A 26,205-nucleotide genomic window follows, 5' to 3' on the forward strand; every position below is an offset into this window, starting at 1 on the left:
TGAAGTGGAAGTGGGTTTTTTTTTTTTTTTTTTTTTTTTGGCTGATGCTGCATAAGCTTGCTTTCTTGCATCAAATGCCTCTACTAATGCTAATGCTAATGCAGACTGCTCATTTGCAGTCACAGTGAGGAACATAACTTCAGTGAGGTTATGTTCCTCGCTGGTTGGGACAAGCAACCTTAATTTTAAATTCACACTTCCTCCAGTATCCAAGATTATATACTTTAAATTAGCATGATATATGTAAACCTATCACTACAGATTTTCAAACTTGGAATATCTTAATTGGCTAAGTAATATAAATAACAATTTAACTAGTATTTATCTTGTGGTGAATGATTATCCAAGTAATAATCCATTCTTATTTAATATTTTTAGCCATTTAGTTGATTTATAGAGCTTCTTAATGTACCGTTATGTAATCGACTTAATAATAATAACAGCAATAAGAGCTTAATTGACGGTACTCACCTCAATTGATCTGCTTAGTTACATGGTATTGAAGTATAAATGAAGTTTAAAATAAGTTAAAATAAATAAAGACTGAATTGTTAAAACCTGTAATTAAAATTTGCTGAAGGAAGAAGAAGTGCACTACCTCGTCCCTGGTTGTCATTTATAAAATATTAATATGAGAACAAGGTGAAGCCAATAGTCACAACAAGTGACTTTTGTGAAAAACGTCTTCTGTTGGCAATGATAGGAGAACAGGAATTATGTATTTAAAGGATTCCTAAGTTCCCATAATGCATTTCAAGACATGTGGGAACTTTACGTAGTAAAGTTCCAGACCAGTGAAAGGTTGGTTGGAAATTTCGTGTTTAGAACATTAAATTTAGTGTTATGGCAACACCATTCTATGACAAGCGCCTCCATGTTGGAAGATTTTTAACTAGACATCAACAACATTATATATTTAATTAAATGTCAATCCGGTTGTAACGCATGCTACATCGGGAGCACAACTGCAAAATATGGCACCACAAAAACTTCCAATACACGTGCTTATTACCACCATAATAGCTTCAGAACTAATCAAGCCAGCACTGAACTTACACAACACGTGCACTCTCACAACCACAATCCCCACTCTCACAACCACAATCCCCACTCTCACAACCACAATCCCCAGCCATCACAATTATTAAATTAGGATCTAGTTACAAAATCTTCCAACATGAGGTGCTTGTCATAGAATGGTGTTGCCATAACACTAAATTTAACATTCTAAACACGAAACTTCCAACCAACCTTTCACCGGTCTGGAACCTTATGCACGTAAAGTTCCCACGTCTCGAAATGCATTATGGGAACATAGGAATCCTTTAAATACATAATTCCCTTTCTCCTATCATTGCCAACCAAAGACTTTTTTCATGAAAGTCGCTCGTTGTGACTACTGGCTTCACCTAGTTCTCATATTAATATTTTATATTATTTTATAAATGACAACCAGAGACGAGGTAGTGCACTTCTTCCTTGAGCAAATTTTAATTACAGGTTTTTAACAATTCCGTCTTTATTTATTTTAACTTATTTTAAACTTCATTTCCACTTCAATACCATGTAACTAAGCAAACCAATTGAGGTGAGTACCGTCAATTAAGCTCTTATTGCTATTATTTTTAGTCATTTAACTTGAAAAACAAAAAATTACAACAGCTTTTCCAAATTTTAGCTAATAGAAAAAAACAATGCATGACAGATTTGTATAAAGAATTCTACAAATAAAATAATTTCACTGAAGGAATGAAAAATATTTAAATATACCTATTTTTTTGTGAGATCCTTTTACATGATCCAGCATAACTCTGCTTGGAGTTTCTCCATTCACCATACACACATGGTGATATAATTGTGCTAACTCTTCAGACAGTACCACTAGATCATCCTATAAAATAACTGGAAATTGTAAAATCCATATAGAGAAGGAAGATAAAAAAATATATATATACAAGCAGAAGAAATTAAGATTCCTTTTATTTCCACTGTTTAACAAAAAATAAATAAAACACCATATACAGGGGTATTTTATAACATATGGGCTGGAGCTATGACTGTTTAAATTAAACAAAAATGGCTATGGAGTTTTCAATAGTAAAAAAATAATACAATATAAATAAAAATAAGCAAAAAAGAAAAACATTTTACTAGATATGTGTGAAGGTTATGGACACATTTATATAAGATTTTTTTTTTCATTGTTTTCAGGTTCTGAATCAATCCTGAAAGTATGGCCCACATGTTATGAAATGCCTTGTATATTTATATTACAAGATATATTTGAAGATCTGTGCAAGCAGAGCAGTTGTTTAAACAAACAGACAAATGATATTCATTTTTAAACTTAATGTTTTTCTACCTCTATGATAAAAATTTATTGTAAGGCCTTTATGACCACTTGAGACTAAATCATTAACTAGCAAGAACCTAGGAAAAATTCTGATAAATAATGAAGGATGCATAACAAAACAATGCAAAATCTGGTTGAGTGGCCTAAATACTGACTATCACAGAGCAAAGCCAGTGTTAGAATTTCTCAAAAATATTTAAACACATTTAAAGCAAATTCTGAGGCATTTCTTATAATAATTGTGATTAAAACGTAGTTGTTAAAGGTGACTGGAAATCCAAGGAAAAGAATGCCAGCTTAAAAACTATTTTAGTTCAATATTCCAATGAAAAAATGATGGCCACTTTTTTCTGGAGATGGTGAAAAAGAGCTCCTTATGAAATTCATACTGTGATAATAACATTATGAAACCATTAAATAAAAATGTCATGGAAAATTGATGTGTGATTCCCTTCCTCCAACAACACCTTTTACTCTCTAACATGTGATAAGGTCAAGATGCTGTTCAAGGATGTAGCTATACTGGATGGAGAGTCCAAAGGACAATAGTGATTAAAAAGATCCTTTTCCTAGAAATGGAAAAAGAATAGCTATTAAAGAAAGAAAACAAGTTAGGTAATGTATGCATTATATTTCAGGAATGTTTAATTATCAATAACATGCTGAAGTAGTTTCAAACTTCTGTACTAATGTAAAAAGTGTTTACAAATAATACATTTTGAGTACCTTAGGTGAGATTTCTATACTCAAAGAATGTGCACCCAGTTTGTGTAGGAAAAAAAAAAAAAAAAAAAAAAAAAAAATGTAAACTGCAGCCATTATCAACCCAGTGCAGGATGGAAGCCTCTTCAACAATTCATGCTGAGGGAAATGGACCATAATCTGCCACGCTGGTCCAGTGCGGGTTGGCAGATCACCATATTTAGCAGTCAGGGGCTTGAACCCTGGTCTACTCAAAGAGCATGTGCTACTGCACTCCCGCTCCTGAGCACTTGGCTACAGAGGCCGTTTGTGTAGAATGTGTACCCAATTTGAAAGATTTCGATTTGTGCACCAGAAGAATGCTACACAAAAATCACCAAGGTGAAGATTTGTGTAGTCTTTTTTTTTTTAACACACGAAATACAGGTTAACTGATACTGACATGACTGACACTGACATTTTGTAAGGACCAGAAACTGCTGTTCCAAATTTACCATAGTGTTTCTGTTGGCAGAGATATATAAGAATTAGATTTAAAACCCCCCCAGGGACCAATAAAAGGTGTGTTGAAAATTTTGTATTAATTCAACTTTTCCTTCTTGAGTAATAATTGAACATTTGAGGCTTACTTTCATTTATACACAGTTTAGTAGGAAAATATAAAATCAGAACTGGACCTAAAACCTTTCAAGGACCAAACACAGCATATGGTGGAAATTTGGTGTCATTCTGACTTTTTCTTCTTGAATGAAATGCTTAAACATCTGAAATTAATACAAATTTCTATGGGAGGAGGTACTGGATGCTATCAAATCAGAAGTAATGCTAAAATGTTCCCTTGGCTAACGGAACATATGCTGAAAATTTCATGTGGGTCTGACCAAACATCCAAAACAAATTTCCGTTTATGCAGAGAGATAAAGCAAAATTTTACAGAGGGAGGGGGCAAAGTTTCAACTATCTCTATTTCAATGAAATGAGGTGCCTCAACAAATTTTTCTAAATAAATTTTTGTAAAAATCTGTTCACTGGGAGTAGAGAAGGCATTATGATCACGTCACAATGAGTCAGTCATTTAGGAATCAAATTACTTCAAATAACTAAAATAAACAAGGTTTGTATTGTATCAAAAGGTTTTTTTTTTTATTGCCATGGAACAGTATTAGTACAGTATTGGGGAAAAAAACCCGAGCTGTTTTGGTAATGGTAAGTAGCATGTTTCACAAGTAATTGTGATATAGTACTACTTCAAATGATGTATCCTGAACAACAACTGTAATAAATAAAATGTGATGTATTTAATACAATCAAGAGGGGAAAAAAAAAAGTTAAATTTCTCCAAAATTGAACTAGTGTTTTTTACTCATTTACAGCATTTACCTTATCAGTATCAAGACTAATTAAATGATAATGTATAAAGAAATGTATTTATATGATAAATTTGTATAAATTTGCTTTATATAATTCATACCAATTTGCTTTATGCAGTGCAGTGTCATATTTAATTATAAGTTAACTTGCATATTTCTCCATTCTTTAACATACATATCAGAAGATACAGTGCAATTTTCGTACCTGAGTGAGATTTAAGCTGCCCTGTGTCTCATTACTGATTTCACCCATTGTTTGGAGATCATCCTCTAAGTCAGTCATGCGACGTTCGTAGTTTTTCAACTTAAAAAAATAGAAAAGGGAAAAAAGAAAAGAAGATTATGTATTGTATTGTAAAGGTTGTCTACTATAAAGTATCACAAATTTTAAAAGGTCTTTGAAAACACCAATTACATTTCATTGGTGCTGTCTAAGATCTTTTCTAAATTTATAAAACAGTCTAGTGTAAAAACTATCAAATGTATACTTCCTATTAATTACCCTCCAACTTTCACTTACATTTTAATATCTGGGATGTTATGGTATTCCAAACTTTCAATTTATCTTTATTATTATATTTTTATATAAAAGTTTTCATTGAAATTTTTCAAGTAATCTCAACTTACCTTAATTCTCAAGTTTGTTACTTCATCCCTGAGTTTTGCCAAAGTAACTTCATCATTTTCTTCCTGTGCAGTTTCTCCTTTATCTTGTAAACCTTTCACATCATTTTGAAGTTGTTCAACCTGTTGTACTGCAAGTTGATAGCGCTGCTCATGTTTCTGGAGCAGTCTCTGAAGTCTAGCAAGTTCAGGTAGATCCTAAATTACAAATTTAAAAAAAAAAAAAAAATTTAAAGCACTGGTATAAAAAATTACAGCCAAGGAATCAAATAATAGTTACAATTTACAATTTCTAGCTGTCTCTCAAAAACTGCCAGAGTTCAAGTTATTATTTATTTTGTTTTGTGAATACATTATTTCCTGGATTTCTGCCCCCTGAATTCTAGGGAACAAAAATCCAGGAGTTACTTACAAGGGGTTTAAAAATAGTTCAAGATGAAAAATGCTTAGTGTTACAATTCAGTCAGACATGAAACTCTCCATGCAGTGTAAACAGAAAGGAACTTTGTATCTTGTATATGATATATAGAACCTTTGCAAATAAGAAAAAAGATGTCATTGTCCTTTTACATAAAATGACATAAAATGATGGTGAGACCATTTCAAATATTGTATTCAGGTCTGGAGGCCACACTTAAAGAAATACATAGAAATTCTAGAAAGGGTTCAAATATAGACAACCAGATTGGCGAGGGGTGCTAATTGATGTCCATATGTTGACAGGTATTGCTCAAAACATCAAAGGCAGATATTGTTGGGATATCAGAGACGTGGTGTCACACAGATATAAGGAATGCAGAACTGGAATTTGGGGAGTACAATGTGTATAGAAAGGATAGACAGGACAGGAGGGGAGGAGGGGTTATGCTATTAGTTAAAAAACACATAAAATCCAGGGAAGTGAAGCCAATGCTTCACTTCCTTGGATGTGGAAGGCCTAATGACTCTGATGAGTATAATAAGATACTGTACAGGGAAATAGAATGGGCCAGTAAATCAGAGAGTCTTATAATGGGGGATTTTAATTTCCCAGATATTGACTGGAATTTGTGGGTTGGTCACTCGCACACTAGCAAGGCTTTTGTGGATTTATTGGATGATTGTTTTCTATACCAGCATGTTCGGGAGGCAACTAGAGGGAGTAATACTCTTGATCTGATTATCAGTAGTGATTCTTCATGCATTAGGAATCTGCAGATAAAGGAACCACTGGGTGGCAGTGATCACAGTGTGCTGAAGTGGGATTTACTCAAGGAGGTAACTACCATCAGAGGTAAAGGGAAGGGTTTTTGCTTTCGTAAAGGCGACTATGATGGTCTGAGACAGTATTTAAATTCTATACAGTGGGACCAACTGATGATGTTACCAACAGCAAATTCAAAATGGGAAGCATTAAAGGAACTAATCTTGGAAGCTACCAGGCTTTACATACCAACCAAGAAATATTGTTCAAGGTTCAGGCCTAAATCGTTGTCAGATGAACTAATGAGACATATGGCAGAGAAGAAAAATGCATGGGATACATACAAATTAATGGGTGACATGGAAGCCTATGATAGATATAAGTTGGTCTGTAACCAAGTCACAAAGGAGATTAGGCAGGCAAAGGCAGATTATGAGAAATCCTTGGCAAAGGATGCAAAGAAAAACAGAAAAGAGTTCTTTACCTATTTAAACTGAAGAAGGAAAGGGATGAATCAGATTGGTCCACTGGATGTTGATGGTTCAACAGTTGAGGATCCAGCTCAGGTGGCTAACAATCTAAACAAGTATTTTGCATCTACATTCACACATGAGGAGTTATTCAGGAAGGGGAATGTCGTAGGTGAAGTAAACATTGGCAGTGAGCTAGATGATTTTCTAATAACTGAAAGGAAAGTGGAGGAGAAATTGTTGAGGATAAACATAAAAAAGGCACCCGGGGTGGATGGGATCTATCCAGTTATATTAAAGGAGGCAGCAAAGGAAGTAAGCAAACCCCTAGCCATAATTATGAGAGCTTCTTTGGACTCAGGGGAGGTACCCATAGACTGGAGATGTGCAAATGTAACCCCAATTCACAAAGGAGGATCAAAGGCTGACACAAGTAATTATAGACCTGTTAGTTTAACTTCGGTTCCAGGAAAATTAATGGAGGCACTGGTTAAAGAAGCACTGCAGGATCATCTGGACAAGAATTCAGTTATAGCTCAGACACAGCATGGTTTTGTTAAGGGCAGGTCTTGTCTGACCAATTTGATTGGATACTATGATGTAGTCACAAAAGAACTGGATGCAGGGAATAACTTTGATATTATATATTTGGATCTTAGAAAGGCTTTTGATACTGTTGCGCATGGAAGACTGCTGCACAAATTGGAGAAGTGTGGCATTGGAGGCAAATTGCTGCTATGGATAAAGGGATGGTTGAGTGGGAAAAGACAGAGAGTGGTAATCAATGGACACTGCTCAATGTGGACTAATGTTATTAGTGGAGTTCCTCAGGGTTCAGTGTTGGGTCCATTGTTGTTTTCTGTATTTATAAATGATATTGATGATGGTATTTCAGGCTTAATGTCCAAGTTTGCAGACGATACAAAGGTTGGCAGGGTTGTTAAGGACACTACTGATACTATGCTGCTGCAACAGGATCTGGAAAGGTTGAGCAGATGGGCTGAGAGGTGGCAAATGAGGTTTAACATTGACAAATGTAAAGTACTACATATGGGAAACAGTAACCCCAGATCAACGTATCAACTCTGTGGTACTACGCTGACAGTGGTAGAGAATGAAAAGGACCTGGGGGTAATTGTGCAGGCAGATATGAAGTTCTCTGAGCAGTGCAGACGAGCTGCAAAAGTAGCTCATGGTGTCTTGTCAATGATATACAGGAATTTTTCTAGCAGGGACAGGGAGGTGATTATTCCCTTGTATAAGGCATTGGTCAGGCCACACCTTGAGTACTGTATACAGGTCTGGAGGCCTCATTTCAAGATGAGATTTCAGGATGTAGAGCTGCTGGAACGAGTACAGAGAAGGGCAACAAGATTAGTGAATGGAACAAAGGGTTGCTGTTGCGAAGAAAGGCTTAAGTTTTGCAAATTACAGAGCCTGGAGACTAGACATCGGCGAGGTGATCTGATAGAGGTGTATAAGGCTTTGAATGGCTTGAGCATGCTCAATGCCGATGGGATTCTTCCTCTTGCTCAGAATAATCACCTGAGAGGGCATAAATTCAAATTGAGGAAGGACGGATGTCGGATAGATGTGCGGATATTTGCCTTTAGCCAGCGGGCAGTTGGTTTGTGGAATAGACTCCCATCGCTTGTTGTTGAGGTTGATAGCCTAAACAAATTTAAGGCTCAGCTGGACAGGTATTTCGAACGGAGGGGTGAAATGGGAGTAGTGGTTTTTTTTTTTTTTTTTTTTTTGGCTGATGCTGAATAAGCTTGCTTTCTTGCATCATATGCCTCTACTAATGCTAATGCTAATATGAAGAACGGTTTAGGTGTGGACTTCAAAGCTTGCCATCTTAGGGGAAGATCTGATAGGAGATATATAAGGCTCTGAAGGGAGGGAATCAGTACAAAATTTTGTGGAGTAAAAGAAGGCCGGATCCTGTGAAGTTTACCTTTGGGCATTGTGTTGCAGATCACTGGAATGAATTACCTGCTACAGTGGTCAAAAGAGAGTATCATCTAGTCATCATAATACTCTAAAATATTATTTCCAACAGGATTCACAAAACAAAGTAAATAATATTCTGATAACAAACTGTTCTATTAACTTAATTTTGCAATACAGAGACAAGGATAGATTTTGGGAACAACCTGTGTTGAAAAACTAACTAAATTAAATCACACTGATCCAGGAGTTCAAACTAACCACACTTAAACATGCTATGCCCCGCCCTCCCTCCAATAATATTCATGTTCCTTATTTTCAGAATAAAGAGAAGGTAATCACATTCTTAACAATATATATTATTTTATAACACATCATATTTATTTCTTAAAACATTTTTTCTACTTATTCATTCTGAATGTGAAGTATTCAGACAAAAAGTTACAAAGATTCTATGCTTAATTTAATCAAACATATTATACAACTAAGTCTTTCCACCAACAGAAGAGTCTGGTGTAGCCCAACATCTCAGACTACACATTTTCTACATTCGTAAGGCAAGTTTAAATCAGATGAAATTAAAACACTATAATAAATGCTGTAGGCCCATTCTGTTTATATCTTTAAAAGATATAAACTGAACTACAAATTAAAATTAACCTTACCTTTTCATTATTTTCCTCCATTCCTCCATTTTCCTCTTCACCATCTATTCGACCATGTAGTGCAATAAGGGCACTAATATGTTCTACCATACGAGACACACGACTGTGCTGATCATTCAGTTCTGTTTTTGTTTTTTCCAAAAGCTGCTGTGATTCCTGGAGTCGAACAGACAACTGAGATTTTTCATTTTCAGCCTATGTATGCAAAGAAATTAACTAATATATATCTCTTTGTCAACTTACAACTGTGAAATTCATGATATTTAATTATTTATCTCTCTTTATTTTTTTTTGAATACTAGCTGAAAAAATTCACATGTCACACACAAAATTCATGATTGTTAATCACAAAATAATAAATAAATTTTATGTTACACTTTAAAATGGCTATAATTTCCTGTTTGTACTGTAGGATGACAGAGGAGTTTACAACTATTAACAATGGAACAGGTGATAAATGGTATCATATGAAATGAAACGTGTAAAGTGTGAATTTTGTTGCTATAGCATGCTACGCACCCTGCTACATACACTTTCTATTTACAATCATCCGATTCTGTGTAAGAAACTCTTTCTGATTATAAAGCTTCACTCACAAACTATGAAAAGCAATAAAACACCCAAGGACTCAATAGAAAAAAATTTACATATGTAAGTGTTCTGTGTAGCGGCAGCACCTGGGATATAGTAGCTCAACTCTGATGGTAATTACCATATTGTATATATATATATTTATATAAAGTCCATTCCGGTTATTTGGGACACATCGGGACTAGTGCATTTTGGCCCGATTAAGCGGCTGCCCCAATTATCCGAAGTTTCACGTAAATAGTTAAAAATACAATGTACCCCCCCCTTTACAATTGGTTCACTGTACAATCAAATCACGTTACGATGTGCAGTAAGCACCGGTCATTGTGATCACGTTTGCGAATTGAATTTTAATTCTATTAAACAGCGATTCTAATTAGTGAAAATAGGAGGAATATTATCCACAGGCTATAAAAGCAAAGATATATTAAGCACAAATTTACCCTCTATTACTTTACCAATTAAAAAATTAAATGATACAGGAAAATCAGAAGAATATACGTGATAATCGGAATAATTAATACGTACTGTAATATGTACATACGAACTAGTTGACATTTCTGTTCACTGACATTTGTGTGTGTGGGGGGAGGGGGGTTAAAATTTAAAACAGTAAAAAGATAAGCAATCAATAACAAAGAACACGGCACACACAAATTGCAAGTAACACAATACGCGCAAATTGAAGGTGGTAGATGACTCTCATCGACCGGTGCAATACCACCACTTTGCTTATTGGAGGCTTGAAATGGTGAAACCCATGTTTAGTCTCTAGAGCAAAGTTTCCGGCATTCCCCCCATACTTCTCTTTCAACCCTAACCCAAGCACGGTACTAAGTACTATAGGTTCTAATACCTCTCGTGTTTGGGGTTCACATTAAAAAAAAAAAAAAAAAAAGTGAGAACGGAGTAACGAGTTACAAAGCTTTAAAAATAGGAATGAAGAGAAGATCTGAAAATTGATTTTTTTTATATGATTGAAGATTTCATGGAAGTGTAAACACATTTCACAATAACAACCCACAGAATTCCAGCTGTCGGTGTTATTGCAAATTCAGTAAGATCGAGTTTACTGTCCATTTATGATAGATTTCACTAACAGAAAAGCCCAATAAACAGGTGACTGCTAATTGTTTTTATTGTTTTATGGTTGTGACCTCCAGAATTTCCACCGAACCACGTGGTACCGTCGGAGACAATCGTAGGGTAATCTCCAGTGCTGCAGTCTCCTGCCCCGATTAAACGGCATGCTGTCCCAATTAAGCGAAGTAAACCCTGGCTATTTTCTCGATTGGTTTCTGTTTTTTAAGATTTGCTCCAAATAACCGGTGGCCCAAATAACTGGAATCCACTGTGTGTGTGGGGGGGGGGGTGGCCAAATGTATCTCACATGTTGCCACCATCACCTGGGCAGCAGCAAAGAGGTGCTCATCCTCACCACAAAGACGTGGGCCCTAATTATCTTAAATGCTCGACAAGGGGCAGTTCACACACCCACCGAAGACAGTGCTATATACAGAGAGCCTTTAAATTTTCTGATATACGAGTATAGAGGCTTCATATTCCAGGGACAGAGGACTTTACAACTGCCTTATTTTATGGCACCATATTGAGTTGAACTCATGAAGTGCAAAACAAACTCTGTATTTCAATGCAGACAATATGGGTATTCTTATAATATGGCAGAAGTACAAAATATACTGTTTTGCTTTGTATTATAGAGGCATGTATTCCTAAATGGGACAGATTACAGGCATAATCCTCCTAATCAAAAAAGAAATATCACATTTGCTCACACTCAACGAAATTAATGGTATTTTCTGGTAGATTAAAATACAAATAAAGTTTGGATAATCCTGATATAGTCTTTGTACATTATCTTTCTTACAGGGAGAGGGGATAAATCATAGCTAATGTAGTCATCTGTTCTGTCAATTTATTGTAATTATTTTTTTGTGCATGTATTCCATTTGGTAAATTATGTTCCAGTTTTTTATTCACAAAGAATCAGCACAAAATGATATTCCCAAACTAGGAATATCATTAGTAGCCAACTATAATGTAAATTTTTTTTCCACATATCCATTGCCAGTGCTTGGCAGATAAATGAGAATATAACAAGCACAGACTTAAGGATGTTAATTTGAATAGAGTAGGAACATACAGCTGCTCAGTGAAACAGCCCATTTGATTTGCAGTGCAATGCGAAAGTTTTATTGATCCTTTATTGTGCAGTAGAAGTCAAGAAAGTTTTTTATCATTACATAAAAGTTAAGAGTAATGTAGCATTAAATATATTTATAGAAAGCTACCAATGACATATACCATGTAGTTATAAAATATTTCCCTATTCAGGAGACCCTAGTGTCAAAACAGCTAGAGATAGCGCTGTGAAAATCGGTGGGTATGTTACTTAGGGTATGGGGAAGCAATCTGTAGAAGAAAAAAAAAATTAGTTCAAATTTCTGCCACCAGGGGAGAAACTGGCACTATAAACATGAGATGGAATACTTAACTTAGGATTAGGTTTTAATATCAGAACTTAGAAATCTACAGATATTGTTCGATGTGTTTTCACTTGAGATGACATTCTGAAAACGGAGGACTGTGTGTGACATAGTTTCGTGTAGCATCTCATTGGGGATGTTGGCTATGTGCTGTTTAATGCTTGCTTTCAAATCGAGAAGTGTCTGCATGCCACCAAGGAAAACTCTGTCTTTCAGGTATCCCCATAGCCAGAAATCACAGGGACTGAGATCTGCTGATCGGGCTGGCCAGAACTGTGGAAAGTCTCTAGAAATGATGCGATCATTTCCAAATGTTGGAGCAGTTCCTTCACTTGTTGACCAATGTGCGGAGGGGCACCATCTTGCACGAACACTATGGTCTCCAAGCATTGCCTTTCTTGCAGAGTGGGAATAATGTGATCTCTTAGAAAAGCGCAGTGCCATGCACTAGTTACCGTACACCTTACAGGGCCATTAGGTGCTCTTCAAAGAAAAATGGTCCGATTATAAACTCTGCTGTGCAGTCCATACATTATAGTATGGTGTGAATCCATACCATACTGTAATGTATGGACTTTGTAGGGTCTTTCATGCACAACAGATGGATGAGAAGTTCCCCATATTCGGCAGTTATGTGCATTTACAGACCCATGAAGAGTGATGTGCCTCATCAGACCACAAGATCATTCCAGCCCACGTATTGTCAAGTTCCACACGAGCCAGAAATCGTAGAGCAAAGTCTATTCGTTGTTGCTGATCACAAGACTTTAGTTCTTGCATTACGTGAATCTTGTACGGGAACCAGCGTAAAATTATTTGAAGCACTTTATGTACAGTAGACCAAGGAAGGTTCAAGTCTCTTTACACACCTCTGGCACTATTGACTGGTAGTGTTTCGCATTCTGACCACTGCAACCGCCATTTCATCCACTACCTCCGTTCCGAATATGTGGTCGTCCCCTGCCTGGAATTACACCTAACTCCCCAGTCAGTGGCTTCAAATTTATTTATTAGTTTTTGAAGCCCCACTGACATCAAAGGTCATTTACACAAACCTTTAAGTTTCCGATATTCACATAGTGCTGCATTAGTGTTACTATTATTCTGGTAGAACATTTTTACTAAAAGAGCACATTCCTTTTTTGTAAGAGCCATAATGGTTATTGACAGTGGCATTGGCCTTTCCACTTTTATGTAACAGGATGTTATTTGTGTAAGCAGCATGTCTTGAAGTAAATGACAACTGTTACATATGTGCAGCGCCATTTTTCTCCCGGTGGTGGAAATTTGAACTAATTTTTTTTCTTCTACAAATCGCTTCTCTCACACCCTAAATGACATACCCACCAATTTTCACAGTGCTAACTCTAACCGTTTTGACACTAGGGTCTCCTGAATAGGGAAACTTATTTTATAACAACCCAGTACCTTTTACTTCAGGCTAAACAAACATCAGTCTTATGCAATTTTAATGTATAAAGTTTAAAACACAGATCTCCAAAATGGGATTTCAACACTGCAGGGCTTACTAAAGGTAAGAGGAAATTTTATATTTTTGTTCATGTGATAATAGATCTAAAAGGGGGAAAAAATTAAAGGCTACTGCAACATTTGGCAATCTAAAAGCAGCATACAGTAAACTTCATTGGTGGCTATAACATGTGAGATTAAATATCAGCTCAACACAAAGGAGCTCTGTTCAGTAATGGATGGAATAATTCAAAATGTTTAATTTGATTCATCGTAATATTAAACAGTGATCACTGTAACTATGTTTTAAAGAACTGATCTAGAAATGTTACATATGCTATATTTTTCTTCAAATAGGCCCTCTGGGGTTGGGTATATTCATACTATGATTTTTAGCATTTCTCACCAACCATTGAAGTAAAAACGAAAACCTAAATCTTAAAAAGCTTTATATTTAAATTTACAATAAATTTACAGTAGATCAAACACAATAAATGTGATTATACAAATAAAATGTTACTGATAATAAAATACTGAATTAAAATGCAATAAAATATACTAGATTAAAAGCGCTAAAATAACTGAAGCTTTCAAAGGCTTCTGCCTTCTTTCTCAACAGTTGTTGAGAAAGAAGGCAGAATCTAGTATATTTTATTGCATTTTAATTCAGTATTTTATTATCAGTAACATTTTATTTGTATAATCACATTTATTGTGTTTGATCTACTGTAAATTTATTGTAAATTTAAATATAAAGCTTTTTAAGATTTAGGTTTTCGTTTTTACTTCAATGGTTGGTGAGAAACGCTAAAAATCATAGTATGCTATATTTTGTATTCTTTTATGTTTTCAGTTGTATATAAATTTATTTCTTTTGTAAACTTTTTAATTATATCAGCAAACACAGAAATAAATTAGCACTTAGCATTAGTAGAGGCATAGGATACAAGAAAGCAAGCTTATACAGCATCAGCCAAAAAAAAAAAATCTCTCCCATTTCATGCCTCCATTCATTCAAAATGCCTGTCCAACTCAGCCTTAAATTTATTTTGGCTATCAATTTCCACAACAAAAGATGGAAGTCTGTTCCACCAATCAATCACCCGCTGGCTAAAGGCAAATTTCTGCACATCTATTCTACAACTGTCTTTCCTCAAGTTGAATCTATGTTCCCTCAGGTTCTTAACTTGAGCAAGAGGAAGAATCCCATAAGCATTCAGCTTGTTCAACCCATTCAAGGCCTTATACACCTCAATCAGATCACCTCGCAGGTGCCTACTCTCCAGGTGCTGCAATTTGAAGAACTTAAGCCTTACTTGGTAAGAGCACCTCTTTGTTCCCCTTACCAATCTTATTGCCCTTCCCTGTACATGCTCAAGCAACTCTACATTCTTCCTAAAATGAGGCCTCCAGACCTGTATGCAGTACTCAAGGTGTGGCTTGACCACTGCATAATACAAGGGGATAATCACCTCCTTGTCTCTGCTAGCAAAATTCCTATGTATCATTGACAAAACTCCATGACCTTCTCTGGCAACCCGGCTGCACTGCTCAGAGATATCTGACTGCACAATTACCCGCAGATCTTTTTCATTCTCCACCTCCCTGAGTGTAGTACCACACAGTTGGAACATTTCTCTTGGGTTATGACTAGCCATATGCAGTACTTTCATTTCAATGTTAAACTTCAGTTGCCACTTCTCAGCCCATCTACCTAACTTTTCTAGATCCTGTTGGAGTAGCATACTGTCTTTACTGTCGTTAACAACCCTGCAAACCTTTGTATCATCTGCAAACTTGGACATTAATCCTGATATACCTTCAACAATGTATCATTGATGAATATACAAAACAACAATGAACCCAGCACCGAACCCTGGAGAACTCCACTAATAACATTTGTCCACAAAGAGCAGCGTCCACTGATTACCACTCTCTGTCATCTCCCACTCAACCATCCCTTTATCTATTGTAGTAACTTACCCTTAATGTCATACCTTTCCAATTTGTACAGCAGTCTTCCATGTGCAACAGTATCAAAAGCTTTCCTGAAATCCAAGTATATGATATCAAAATTATTTTTGCCATTCATTTCTTTTGTGACCACATCATAGTATCCAATCAAATTGGTTAGACAAGATCTCCCATTAACAAACCCATGCTGTGTCTTAACTATTACTGCAGTCTTGTCTAGATGATCCTGCACTACTTCTTTAACCAGTGACTCCATTATTTTCCCTAGAACACAAGTTAAACTAACAGGTCTATAATTACTTGTGTCACCTTTTGAACCTCCTTTGTGAATTGGTGATACATTTGCACACCTCCAGTCCATGGGAACCTTCCCTGAATCCAAGGAAGCTCTCATAATTATGGCTAAGGGTTTGCTTACTTCCTTTAATATAACTGGATAGATCCCGTCCACCCCGGGTACCTTCCTTATGTTTAACTTCCACAATTTCTCCTCCACTTTGCTCTCAGTTATTACAAAATCACTTAGCTCCCTGTTTAGAGTTTGATAAACTTCTCACTCCCCTCATTGAATAACTCCTCATGTGAATGTAGATGCAAAATACGCATTCAGTTTATCAGCTACCTGAGCATGATCATCAGTAGTCAACCCATCTATGTAAAGTGGTCCAATCTGATTCATCCCTTTCCTTCTAGAGTTTACATAAGTAAATAACTCTTTGCTGTTTTTCTTTGCATCCTTTGCCAAGGATTTCTCGTAATCTGCCTTCACCTGCCTAACCGCCTTTGTGACTTGATTACATACTAGTTTATATCTGCCCTAGGCTTCTGTGTCGCCTGATACTTTATATGCATCCTATACATTTTTCTTCTCTGCCATGAGCCTCATTAATTCATCTGACATCCATTTAGGTGTGAACCACGAACAGTATTTCTTAGTTGGAATAAAAATCCTAGTAGCCTCGAAGATTAAGTCCCTGAAAGCTTCCCATTTAGAATTCAACGTTGGTAATATCATCAGTTGATCCCACTGTACAGAATTTAAGAACTGTCTGAGACTCCTGTACTCAATTTTACGAAAGCAAAAGCCCTTCTCTTTAGAATTCATGTTAGTTACATCTTTAAGTAATTCCCATATCATTACATTGTGATCACTGTCACCCAGTGGTTCCTTTATCTGAAAATTATCTTAATGCATGCATAATCACTGCTGATAATCAGATTAAGAGTATTACTCCCTTTGGTTGCCTCTCAAACATGCTGCTGCTGCTGCTGCTGTAGAAAACAGTCATCCAATAAATCCAAAAAAGTCTTGCTAGTGTGCAAGTGACCGACCGCAAGTTCCAGTTAATATCTGGAAAGTTAAAATTCCCCATTATAAGACATTCTGATTTACTGGCCCACTATTTCTTTGCACAATTGCTCATTATACTCATCAGATTCATTAGGCCTATAACTACTCTCATTTTTCCTTTTCCAGTGCTTATGTCACACCAAACAGACTCAACATTGCATTGTCCACCAACATCAATTGGATGCACTTCCTTAGATTTAATGTGTTTCTTAATTAACAGCATAATCCCTCCTCCCGTCCTGTCCTGTCTATCCTTTCTGTACACTTGATGTTCAAAATTCATTACACAGGCAGAGAGAGAGAGAGAGCTCTCAACCTGCTTATGACAGTGGGATCACTAACCAGTCATTTATAGTAATTTAACATTGTTTCAAGAAATACTTTTATCTTATTTAATTAGATTAAGGAGGAGTGGTACAAAAGATAGACAAAAATAGCTACTATTATAAATCATACATTAAGAATGTGATATTACAGATTTTATTACACTCCCTTTGAAATAAAGGGGGGGGGGAAGTACATGGGAGCTTGCTTTGATATATATTTGACTGTATATTTATTTGTACCTTAGTTAACTTCCTTAATTTATTCCTTATCCTTGCACACAAATTCTTACGATATTATTTTCCTATACAGTTGAACCTCCCAAAATTAGATAACCTTAAAGCCAGACACTCAACAGATCTTGGAATTCTTTAGATTACGGTTGGTAGTAGTATACATTTGAGTTTAAATGGTTCAAGCCCGTAAGACTGCTAAAATACAGAAAAGGTTTTGAATTCTATCCCCTTTGAGCTTAGTAGTAGTGGTAGTAATAATGGCAAATGATGCAAGAAAGCAAGTTTATATAGCATCAGCCAAAAAAAAAAAAACAATTCATACCTTCCAAAAATTTGTCTAGTTCTCCCTTGAATTTATTCAACCCATCCACTTTCATAACAAAAGATTAACAGATGGAAGCCTGTTTCGACAATCAACCACCTGCTGACTGACGGCAAACTTCAACACATCTATCCTGCAACCATCTTTCCTCAACTTGCATTTATGCCTCTTCGTATGTGTAGTCTCAAGCAAGTGAAAGAATACCATTAAAATTCAGCTTACTCAATCCATTCAAGACTTTAAACACCTCAGTCAGATCTTTCCGCAGATGCCTAATCTCGAGACACTGCAATTTTCAGAACCAAAGCCTCTAGGTAACAGCACCCTTTTGTTCCTTTTGCCAATCTGGTTGCTCTACTCTGCACCCATTCCAGCAGATCTACATCCTTACTAAAGTGAGGCCTCCAGACCTGTATACAGTACTCAAGATGTAGCCTAACCATGGCCTTCTAAAAAGGGATAATCACCTCCTTATCCCTACTAGCAAAGTTTCTATATATCATTGACAAAACCCCATGAGCTATCATAGCAGCATGTCTGCACTGCACAGAGAATTTCATGTCTGACTGCAAAATTACCCCCAGGTCTTTTTCATTCTCCACTACCACACAGTTGATAAGTTCCTCTGGTGTTACTGCCAGCCATGTGCAGTACCTTGCAGGGAAGTGATGAATCAGATTGGACCACTTTACATAGATGGGTTGACTATTGATGATCATGCTCAGGTAGATGATAAACTGAATGAGTATTTTGCATCTACATTCACACACGAGGAGTTATTCAATGAGGGGAGTGCCAGACGTTTATCAAACTCTAACAGAGAGCTAAGTGATTTTGTAATAACTGAGAGCAAAGTGGAGGAGAATTTGTTGAAGTTAAACATAAAAAAGGCACCTGGGATGGATGGGATCTATCCAATTATATTAAAGGAGGCAGCAAAGGAAGTAAGCAAACCCTTAGCCATAATTATGAGAGCATCCTTGGACTCAGGGGAATTCAACATAGACTGGAGATATGCAAATGTATCCCCAATTCACTAAGGGGGTTCAAAAGGTGACAAAAGTAACTGTAGACCTATTAGTTTAACTTGTGTTCCGGGGAAAATAATGGAATCACTGGTTAAAGAAGCACTGCAGGATCATCTAGACAAGACTGCAGTAAATAATTCAAACACAGCATGGGTTTATTAAAGGGAATTCTTTTCCAACCAATTTGACTGGATACTATGACGTGGTCACAAAGGAGCTGAATGCAAAAAATAATTTTGATATCATATACTTGGATTTCAGGAAAGATTTTCATACTGTTGCACATGGAAGACTACTGTACAAATTGGAGCAATATAGCATTAAGGGAAAGTTGCTACAATAGATAAAAGGATGGTTGAGTGGGAGACAACAGAGAGTGGTAATCAATGGACACAGCTCTTCATGGACTAATGTTATTAGTGGTATCCCCCAGGGTTCAGTGTTGGGCCCATTGTCATTTTGTATATTTATCAATGATATTGGTGAAGGTATATCAAGCTTAATGTCAAAGTTTGCAGATGATACAAAGGTTGGCAGAGTTGTTAATAACAGTAATGACAGATGCTGTTGCAACAGGATCTGGAAAAGTTGGGCAGATGGGCTGAGAAGTGGCAACTGAAGTTTAACATTGACAAATGCAAAGTAGTGCATATGGGTAGCAGTAACCCCAGAGTAACATACCAACTGGGTGGTCTTACACTCAGGGTAGTGGAGAATGAAAGAGACCTGGGGGCAACTGTACAGTCAGATATGAAGTTTTCTGAGCAGTGCAGACAGGTTGCCAGAGTAGATCATGGGGTTTTGTCAATGATATACAGGAATTTTGCGAGCAGGGATAAGGAAGTGTTTATTCCCTTGTATATGGCAATGCTCGGGCCACACCTTGAGTATTGTGTAAAGCTTCATTTTAGGAATGATGTAGAGTTGTTAGAATGAATACAGAGAAAGGCAACAAGACTGATGAGAGAAACAAAGGGGTGCTCTTATGAGGAAAGGCTTAAGTTCTGCAAACTGCAGTGTCTGGAGACTACGCACCTGTGAGGCGATCTGAGTGAGGTGTATAAGGCCTTGAATGGATTGAGCAGGCTCAATGCTGATAGGATTCTTCCTCTTGCTCAGATTACAAACCTGAGGGAACAAACTGAAATTGAGGAAAGACAGTTGTCGAATAGATGTGCAGAAATTTGCATTTAGCCAGCAGGTATTTGATTGCTGGAACAAACTTCCATCTGTCGTTGTGGAAGTTGATACTTAAATAAATTCAAGGCAGAACAGACAAAAATTTCGAAAGAATGGTGGGTGAAATGAGAAGGGGTTTTTTTTTTTTTTTTTTGGTTGATGCTGTATAAGCTTGCTTTCTTGCATTGTATGCCTCTACTAATGGTAATGCTAATTTATTTTTGTCATAGTCACAAATTTAAAACACATTTCAACTGCAATTTGTTGTACATGCAGTGTATCTACATCAAGTACAAAGCAGTATAATATAGAGTATGCTGTGCTATTTCTTTCTTTGTGTCGCTATCTAAAAATAATTTAAGCAACTTCACTCTTCACTTCAGCCCATTATATACTGTTAATAAATAAATGTCAAAAAGTTTTGCATAACTGCTTTACTGAAGTTCTGCCATCAAGTTCCTTTAACAGTACAACCCATTCCATAAAAGATTTAGAAAGGCCTTTTCCACTTATGTTTTTGAAATATGAATCACCACAATCTCTCTAGGCACAATATTCAGAGCAAATTCAAGATAAATAAATTATTAACATGGATATAAACATGGGAGATGGAATGAAAAAAAAAAAAAAAAATGGAGATATAACCAACCATCTGGAAATACTAATAGGAAGGATGTTCTTCCTATAGGTAACCCATAAATTTGAACTACGTAAGTAGCATAGAAAGCATCGTTTTAATTGTATCTCAACTATGGTGTATTTACACCGTACTATATAGTTAATTACCAAAACCCATAAGAATTATGCCTAGTGCATTTCATTTTCAGATTACATTTTTACCAACACCCTTTGGCATCTCTCATATTGTGGATATAACTTCGCAACCATGATGGCATGTTGTATTACCAGGGTACCTGCCCGCTCACTGATGATGAAGCCCAATAGCTTCGAAACGATCGTCTGGGTGGTGGTATCCTCTGAACATAAATAACAGTAGTCTTCTCTACTAGAGAAGTGTTATTTATTTGAAGTAGTGCAATACTGCTATCTCATTGTGAAGGCAACCACAATATGAGATGCAATTAAAACGGTACCCTCTACGCTACTTACGTAGTTCAAATTTATGGGTTAACTATGGTGTATTTACACCGATACTATATAGAAAAGTAACATATAAGCCAGGATTGAACCAGTCAATTTTCTTATCATAATCAGCAACCTCGGGAAAAAAACCTAAAAGTCTCCCTACCCAAGGTAGAAGTAGACCAGGTATTTTGCCACGCTCTACAACATTCGTTTCTCATTCTTTTAATGTCTACATTTTCTTGTAGGTCAGTATTATATGTTATACCATTTACAATCGCAGGAACGTTTTTTCTTCTACAATATAAAAGATAATGTAACATTACTTCAGGTTGGATTGGCAGTCGATGACTGAGGACCTGGAGAGCAGCTGTAAAGACAGTTCGACAAGCTCTACTTACAGCGATAAGAAAGAATCTTTGTGCTTGAGTAAGATATTTTTGAACAAGGGAGTTACCCATTCTGTATCCCCAGGCCCCAGCCGCATAACACACAATTGGTATAAATATACAAGAGTAGTATAATTTAATGGAAGATTTCTTTACACCAAAAGTACTCCTGGAAATCTTAATAATTTTATAGGTCATAGCTTTTATTTTCTGAAGTACATATTTTGCATGGTAATTAAAATTAAGACGGTCATCAAAATAAATTCCTAAGTATTTATGCTGCCGAGTACTCCTAATCATTTTTCCATTCAGCTTAATAACAGGTGGTCTATTCACATCAAGAGAGCCCTTTAGCAACATTTGTTTTGTTTTATTAGGCGAGATTTGAAGTTTATGTGTTTGACACCAGATATTCAGGTCCTCTAGAACTTCATTTGCTCTGCACTCTAGCTCTCGGTGGGAATTACCAGAAATCAGAATAGCAAGGTCATCTGCATAAGCTGTCTGAAGGATCTTGTCTCGATCAACCGAGAGCCACCCATCAAGGACCATGTTCCAGCACACAGGGCCAAGAACAAGAGCACTGAGGGCACCCCCTAGAAACAGATCTGGTGACAGAGCAGAATCCTGAAGAAACTGTGATGCTGCGAGAATCAAAGTAATTCGAAAGGAGACGGTAAATAGGTGCTGAGACCCCAGCCTCTCTGGACCTCTCAACAAAGAGACCGAGGCCATATTTAGAATTAGAATTTTGAACAGAACTCAAAACCTGACAAATAGCATCAACAGAAGACCTTCCACGTGTAAAGCCAAATTGAAGTGGGGAACTTAGGTTTCTGTCTAAATAGTAATTTAGAAGACGAGAAACAATTAATTTTTCCAAGACTTTGCCAAGGATGGGCAACAGTGCAATGGGCCTGTAAGAGGCCGAATCATTGGAGGGTTTGTCAAAGGACTTAAGTAGAAGTTTAAGTCTAGCCTGTTTCCAAGCCAACGGGAATAATCCCGAAGACAGACAAGCATTCAAAAGATTTAATAATATTAATGGCAATTTTTCCAAAATCTTTTGAGTACAGAAACCTCAAGGAGATCCCGTCCAGGACATTTACCATCCCTTAAGGTTGAGATAGCAGATTCCAGCTCAGTATCCATAAAAGGAGCTTCAGTTCGGGGCCCTTGGTATGATAAATGATCTAATCTCATTGTAGTTTGGATGGTGTTTTCACAGGAGGCAGTGTCCTCATGGAGCAAGCCATCCAAGATGGCATTAATTGACAAACTCCAGTCCAAGGTTTCATTACCATTTACATTAATAGAAAAAAGAAAATCACTGGGATGAACCTTGTTAGTAACAAGTTTGTAGGGTAACCCCACGGATCTTCATTTATGTTATGCTGAACAAACCTTGCCCAGGCAAGTTTCTTCTCTTGGAAAATGGTATTGAAATAACTCCTTCTATTGGGTTTATACAATTCACCAAGTCTGTCAATCTCATCTCTGGGCCTGTTAGCTCTCTTTGCTCTCTGAAAATTACGACGAGCATTTTGTAAGTTTCTTCTGAGAATTGTGAGATTTGGGGGCCACCATGAAACACTATTCATTTTTCGTTTTTTCTTTTTTAGAGTAGACTCACAGACAGTGATTAGAATCTCTTGAACCCTAGAAACCTGCATATCAGCAGGAAGCAAGCCAAGTTGGACAATTATTTCTTCTGAAATATCTCCAGGTAATTCTCCAGTGGGGCAAAGACAACTTAGTTGATTTCAATCCTTCTGAAACTCAGTCTTGTCTTATATCTCGCAAAAAGGATTCTTCTGCTCCTATGCTTATCTTTGGTGACATTCCGATTTCTAGGCAAAATGATATATCTCTTTTGGGGAGGGTGGGAATCCACTGTCTCCGCTTGAAATTGGTCAACTAAAGCCCCGGCTGAAGGAACCTTTACAAATCCATTTAATCTACGACAGCCCTAAACCACTATACTATTACGGAGTACTGCGTAGCACTGAGTGGCTGTACACTTTTTGGAGGGTAGCGTATGCTTTCATTATGTGATCCTAAACTCTGAAAACACGTCAAAAAAAAAAAAAAACGTGTCAGTAATTCTCAACCTGTGGGCCATAGGCCTGCAGTCCTGATTGCACCCTAAAAGATTTCCCTTTGATCTACTTGAACAACAGTTTGGTGGCAAAGATAAGTGACAAATATGAGCACTGCAAGTTAATTGCTAATTCTGAAGCAGTTTACCGAAATCACTTATTATTGTAAAAATAGCTGAAAAATAGTTGGTGCCAGATTGGGAGGTTCAATTGTTTAACTTATTTTATTATTATATTTACATTATTTTATATATATAAATTTTATGGTTTATTTGATGTTTCATGTGCTATAAAGGAATAAACTGTTAATTTTCAGATTGGTTCTATAGATATGTGGTGTTAATGCTATTGTAATAGTTATCAATTAAACATTATACACACATTGGTTTACTTAGTGCATAATCCTATTTATTTATGGATCCATTTTTGCTGGTGTATTTATAACTTGGATGGAAAGCATTTCAGGCATTAAGGCCTAATGGTGCTGACTAGCAATATGGTGTGCTAGCAGCAGTCAGTTCTTCATTTTTCAATTTTTTTTTTTATTATTAGTATTACTGTTCATCCTAATTTTACAAGTTAAATACTAAATTTTGAATTTATATGATCTTATAGCTAAAGAACCATGTTGAAAATAACAGTTTTACTATTAATAATTATTTATTTTAAATTTTGATATATCCCATTTAATTTTGATAATATGTGACCAAAAGTTAATTTTATTTTACGTTTGGCACTTACAGAAAATTGGGACTGGAACCTAAAGCCAACAGGTATGCATCAGCATAAAATACTGCAGTATTTACCTGAAATCTTGGAAAAAGATTGTAGAATGAATGAGAAGAGACTGTATATCAGTCTGTGGCTAAATTTATAGGTTGAAAGGGTTGCCATCTGGCCAATTTGCTAACCTGGCAGCAATCAATTTTTTTTTTTTTTTTTATATCTAATTCTAGGTTTTTCATAACTATGTTAATGTTGGATGAACAGAAAATTTAGATATTAACAGATCATTCTGATATTACTAATTTACTATATTACTAGGTGTTACTAGATTATAATTTACTAATAAATTTGTAAATATTAATGTAAAGTCATTTTAGCATTAGCAAGGGCACATGATGCAAGAAAGCAAGCTTATATAGCATCAGCCAAAACACACACATGCCCACACACCCTTCTCATTTCACCCATCCACTCGCTCCAAATGTTTGTCTAGTTCTGCCTTGAATCTGTTTAAGCTATCAACTTCTACAGCGACAGATGGAAGTTTGTTCCAGCAATCAACCACCCGCTGGCTAAAGGCAAACTTCCGCACATCTATCCTACAACTGTCTTTCCTCAATTTGAATTTATGCCCTCTCAGGCGATTATTCTGCACAAGAGGAAGAATCCCATCAGCATTGAGCATGCTCAAACCATTCAAGGCTTTATACACCTCAATCAGATCACCTCACAGGTGCCTAGTCTCCACACGCAGTAATTTGCAAAACTTAAGCCTTTCTTCGTAAGAGCAACCCTTTGTTCCATTCAGTAATTTTGTTGCCCTTCTCTCTACTCGTTCCAACAGCTCTACATCCTTCTTAAAATGAGACCTCGTGGTGTCACACAGATATAAGGAATGCAGAACTGGAATTTGGGGAGTACAATGTGAACAGGGAGGATAGACAGGATAGGAAGAGAGGAGGGGATTATGCTATTATTTAAGAAACACATAAAATCCAAGGAAGTGAAGCCAGTCGACATCGTTGGATAGTGCAGTGTTGAGTCAGTTTGGTGTGACATAAGCATTGGGTTAGTTAGTTAGTTATTTGGTTTTTAGGAGCATTAGCAACTAAGGCCATATTGCTCCGGGATATGCGGTGGTCATTCCCTGACCTTTCCGCATTCGGTGGTGACGGGCTCGAACCTCTGTCTAATCAAGAAGCGTGTGCTACGCACTGCTGCTCCTTCCCACCTGGCTACGGAGGTGCCTATAAGCATTGAGAGATCAATATTGAGAGTAGGAGTGTGTTATAGGCCTAATGACTCTGATGAGTATAAGAAGGAACTGTAGAGGGAAATAGAGTGGGCCAGTAAATCAGAGTTTTATAATGGGGGATTTTAATTTCCCAGATATTGACTGGAATTTGTGAGTTGGTCACTCACACACTAGCAAGGCTTTTGTGGATTTATTGGATGATTGTTTTCTACATCAGCATGTTTGGGAGGCAACTAGAGGGAGTAATACTCTTGATCTGATTATCAGTAGTGATTCTTCATGCATTAAGAATCTGCAGATAAAGGAACCACTAGATGACAGTGATCACAGTGTGCTGAAGTGGGATTTACTCAA

At 36.6% G+C, this 26,205-nt stretch overlaps 1 protein-coding gene across 3 annotated transcripts in view; it reads right to left on the reverse strand.

Annotated features, from left to right (window-relative positions):
• The window catches only part of BicD (Microtubule-associated protein Bicaudal D), a 180,472-nt gene that overhangs the window by 9,722 nt on the left and 144,545 nt on the right, over positions 1–26,205 (reverse strand). For all 3 annotated transcript variants that reach the window (XM_090370923.1, XM_090370925.1, XM_090370924.1), the window contains exons 7-10: positions 9,318–9,512; positions 5,053–5,247; positions 4,631–4,729; positions 1,771–1,891 (exon numbers count right to left, since the gene is read on the reverse strand). In XM_090370923.1, the coding sequence (XP_090227049.1) occupies positions 1,771–1,891; positions 4,631–4,729; positions 5,053–5,247; positions 9,318–9,512 (610 nt within the window). The remainder of the gene's footprint in view (positions 1–1,770; positions 1,892–4,630; positions 4,730–5,052; positions 5,248–9,317; positions 9,513–26,205) is intronic.

The sequence above is a fragment of the Mastigoproctus giganteus genome, chromosome 3 (assembly GCF_048544385.1).
Source record: "Mastigoproctus giganteus isolate SK-2022 chromosome 3, ASM4854438v1, whole genome shotgun sequence".
Lineage (NCBI taxonomy): Eukaryota > Metazoa > Arthropoda > Arachnida > Uropygi > Thelyphonidae > Mastigoproctus > Mastigoproctus giganteus.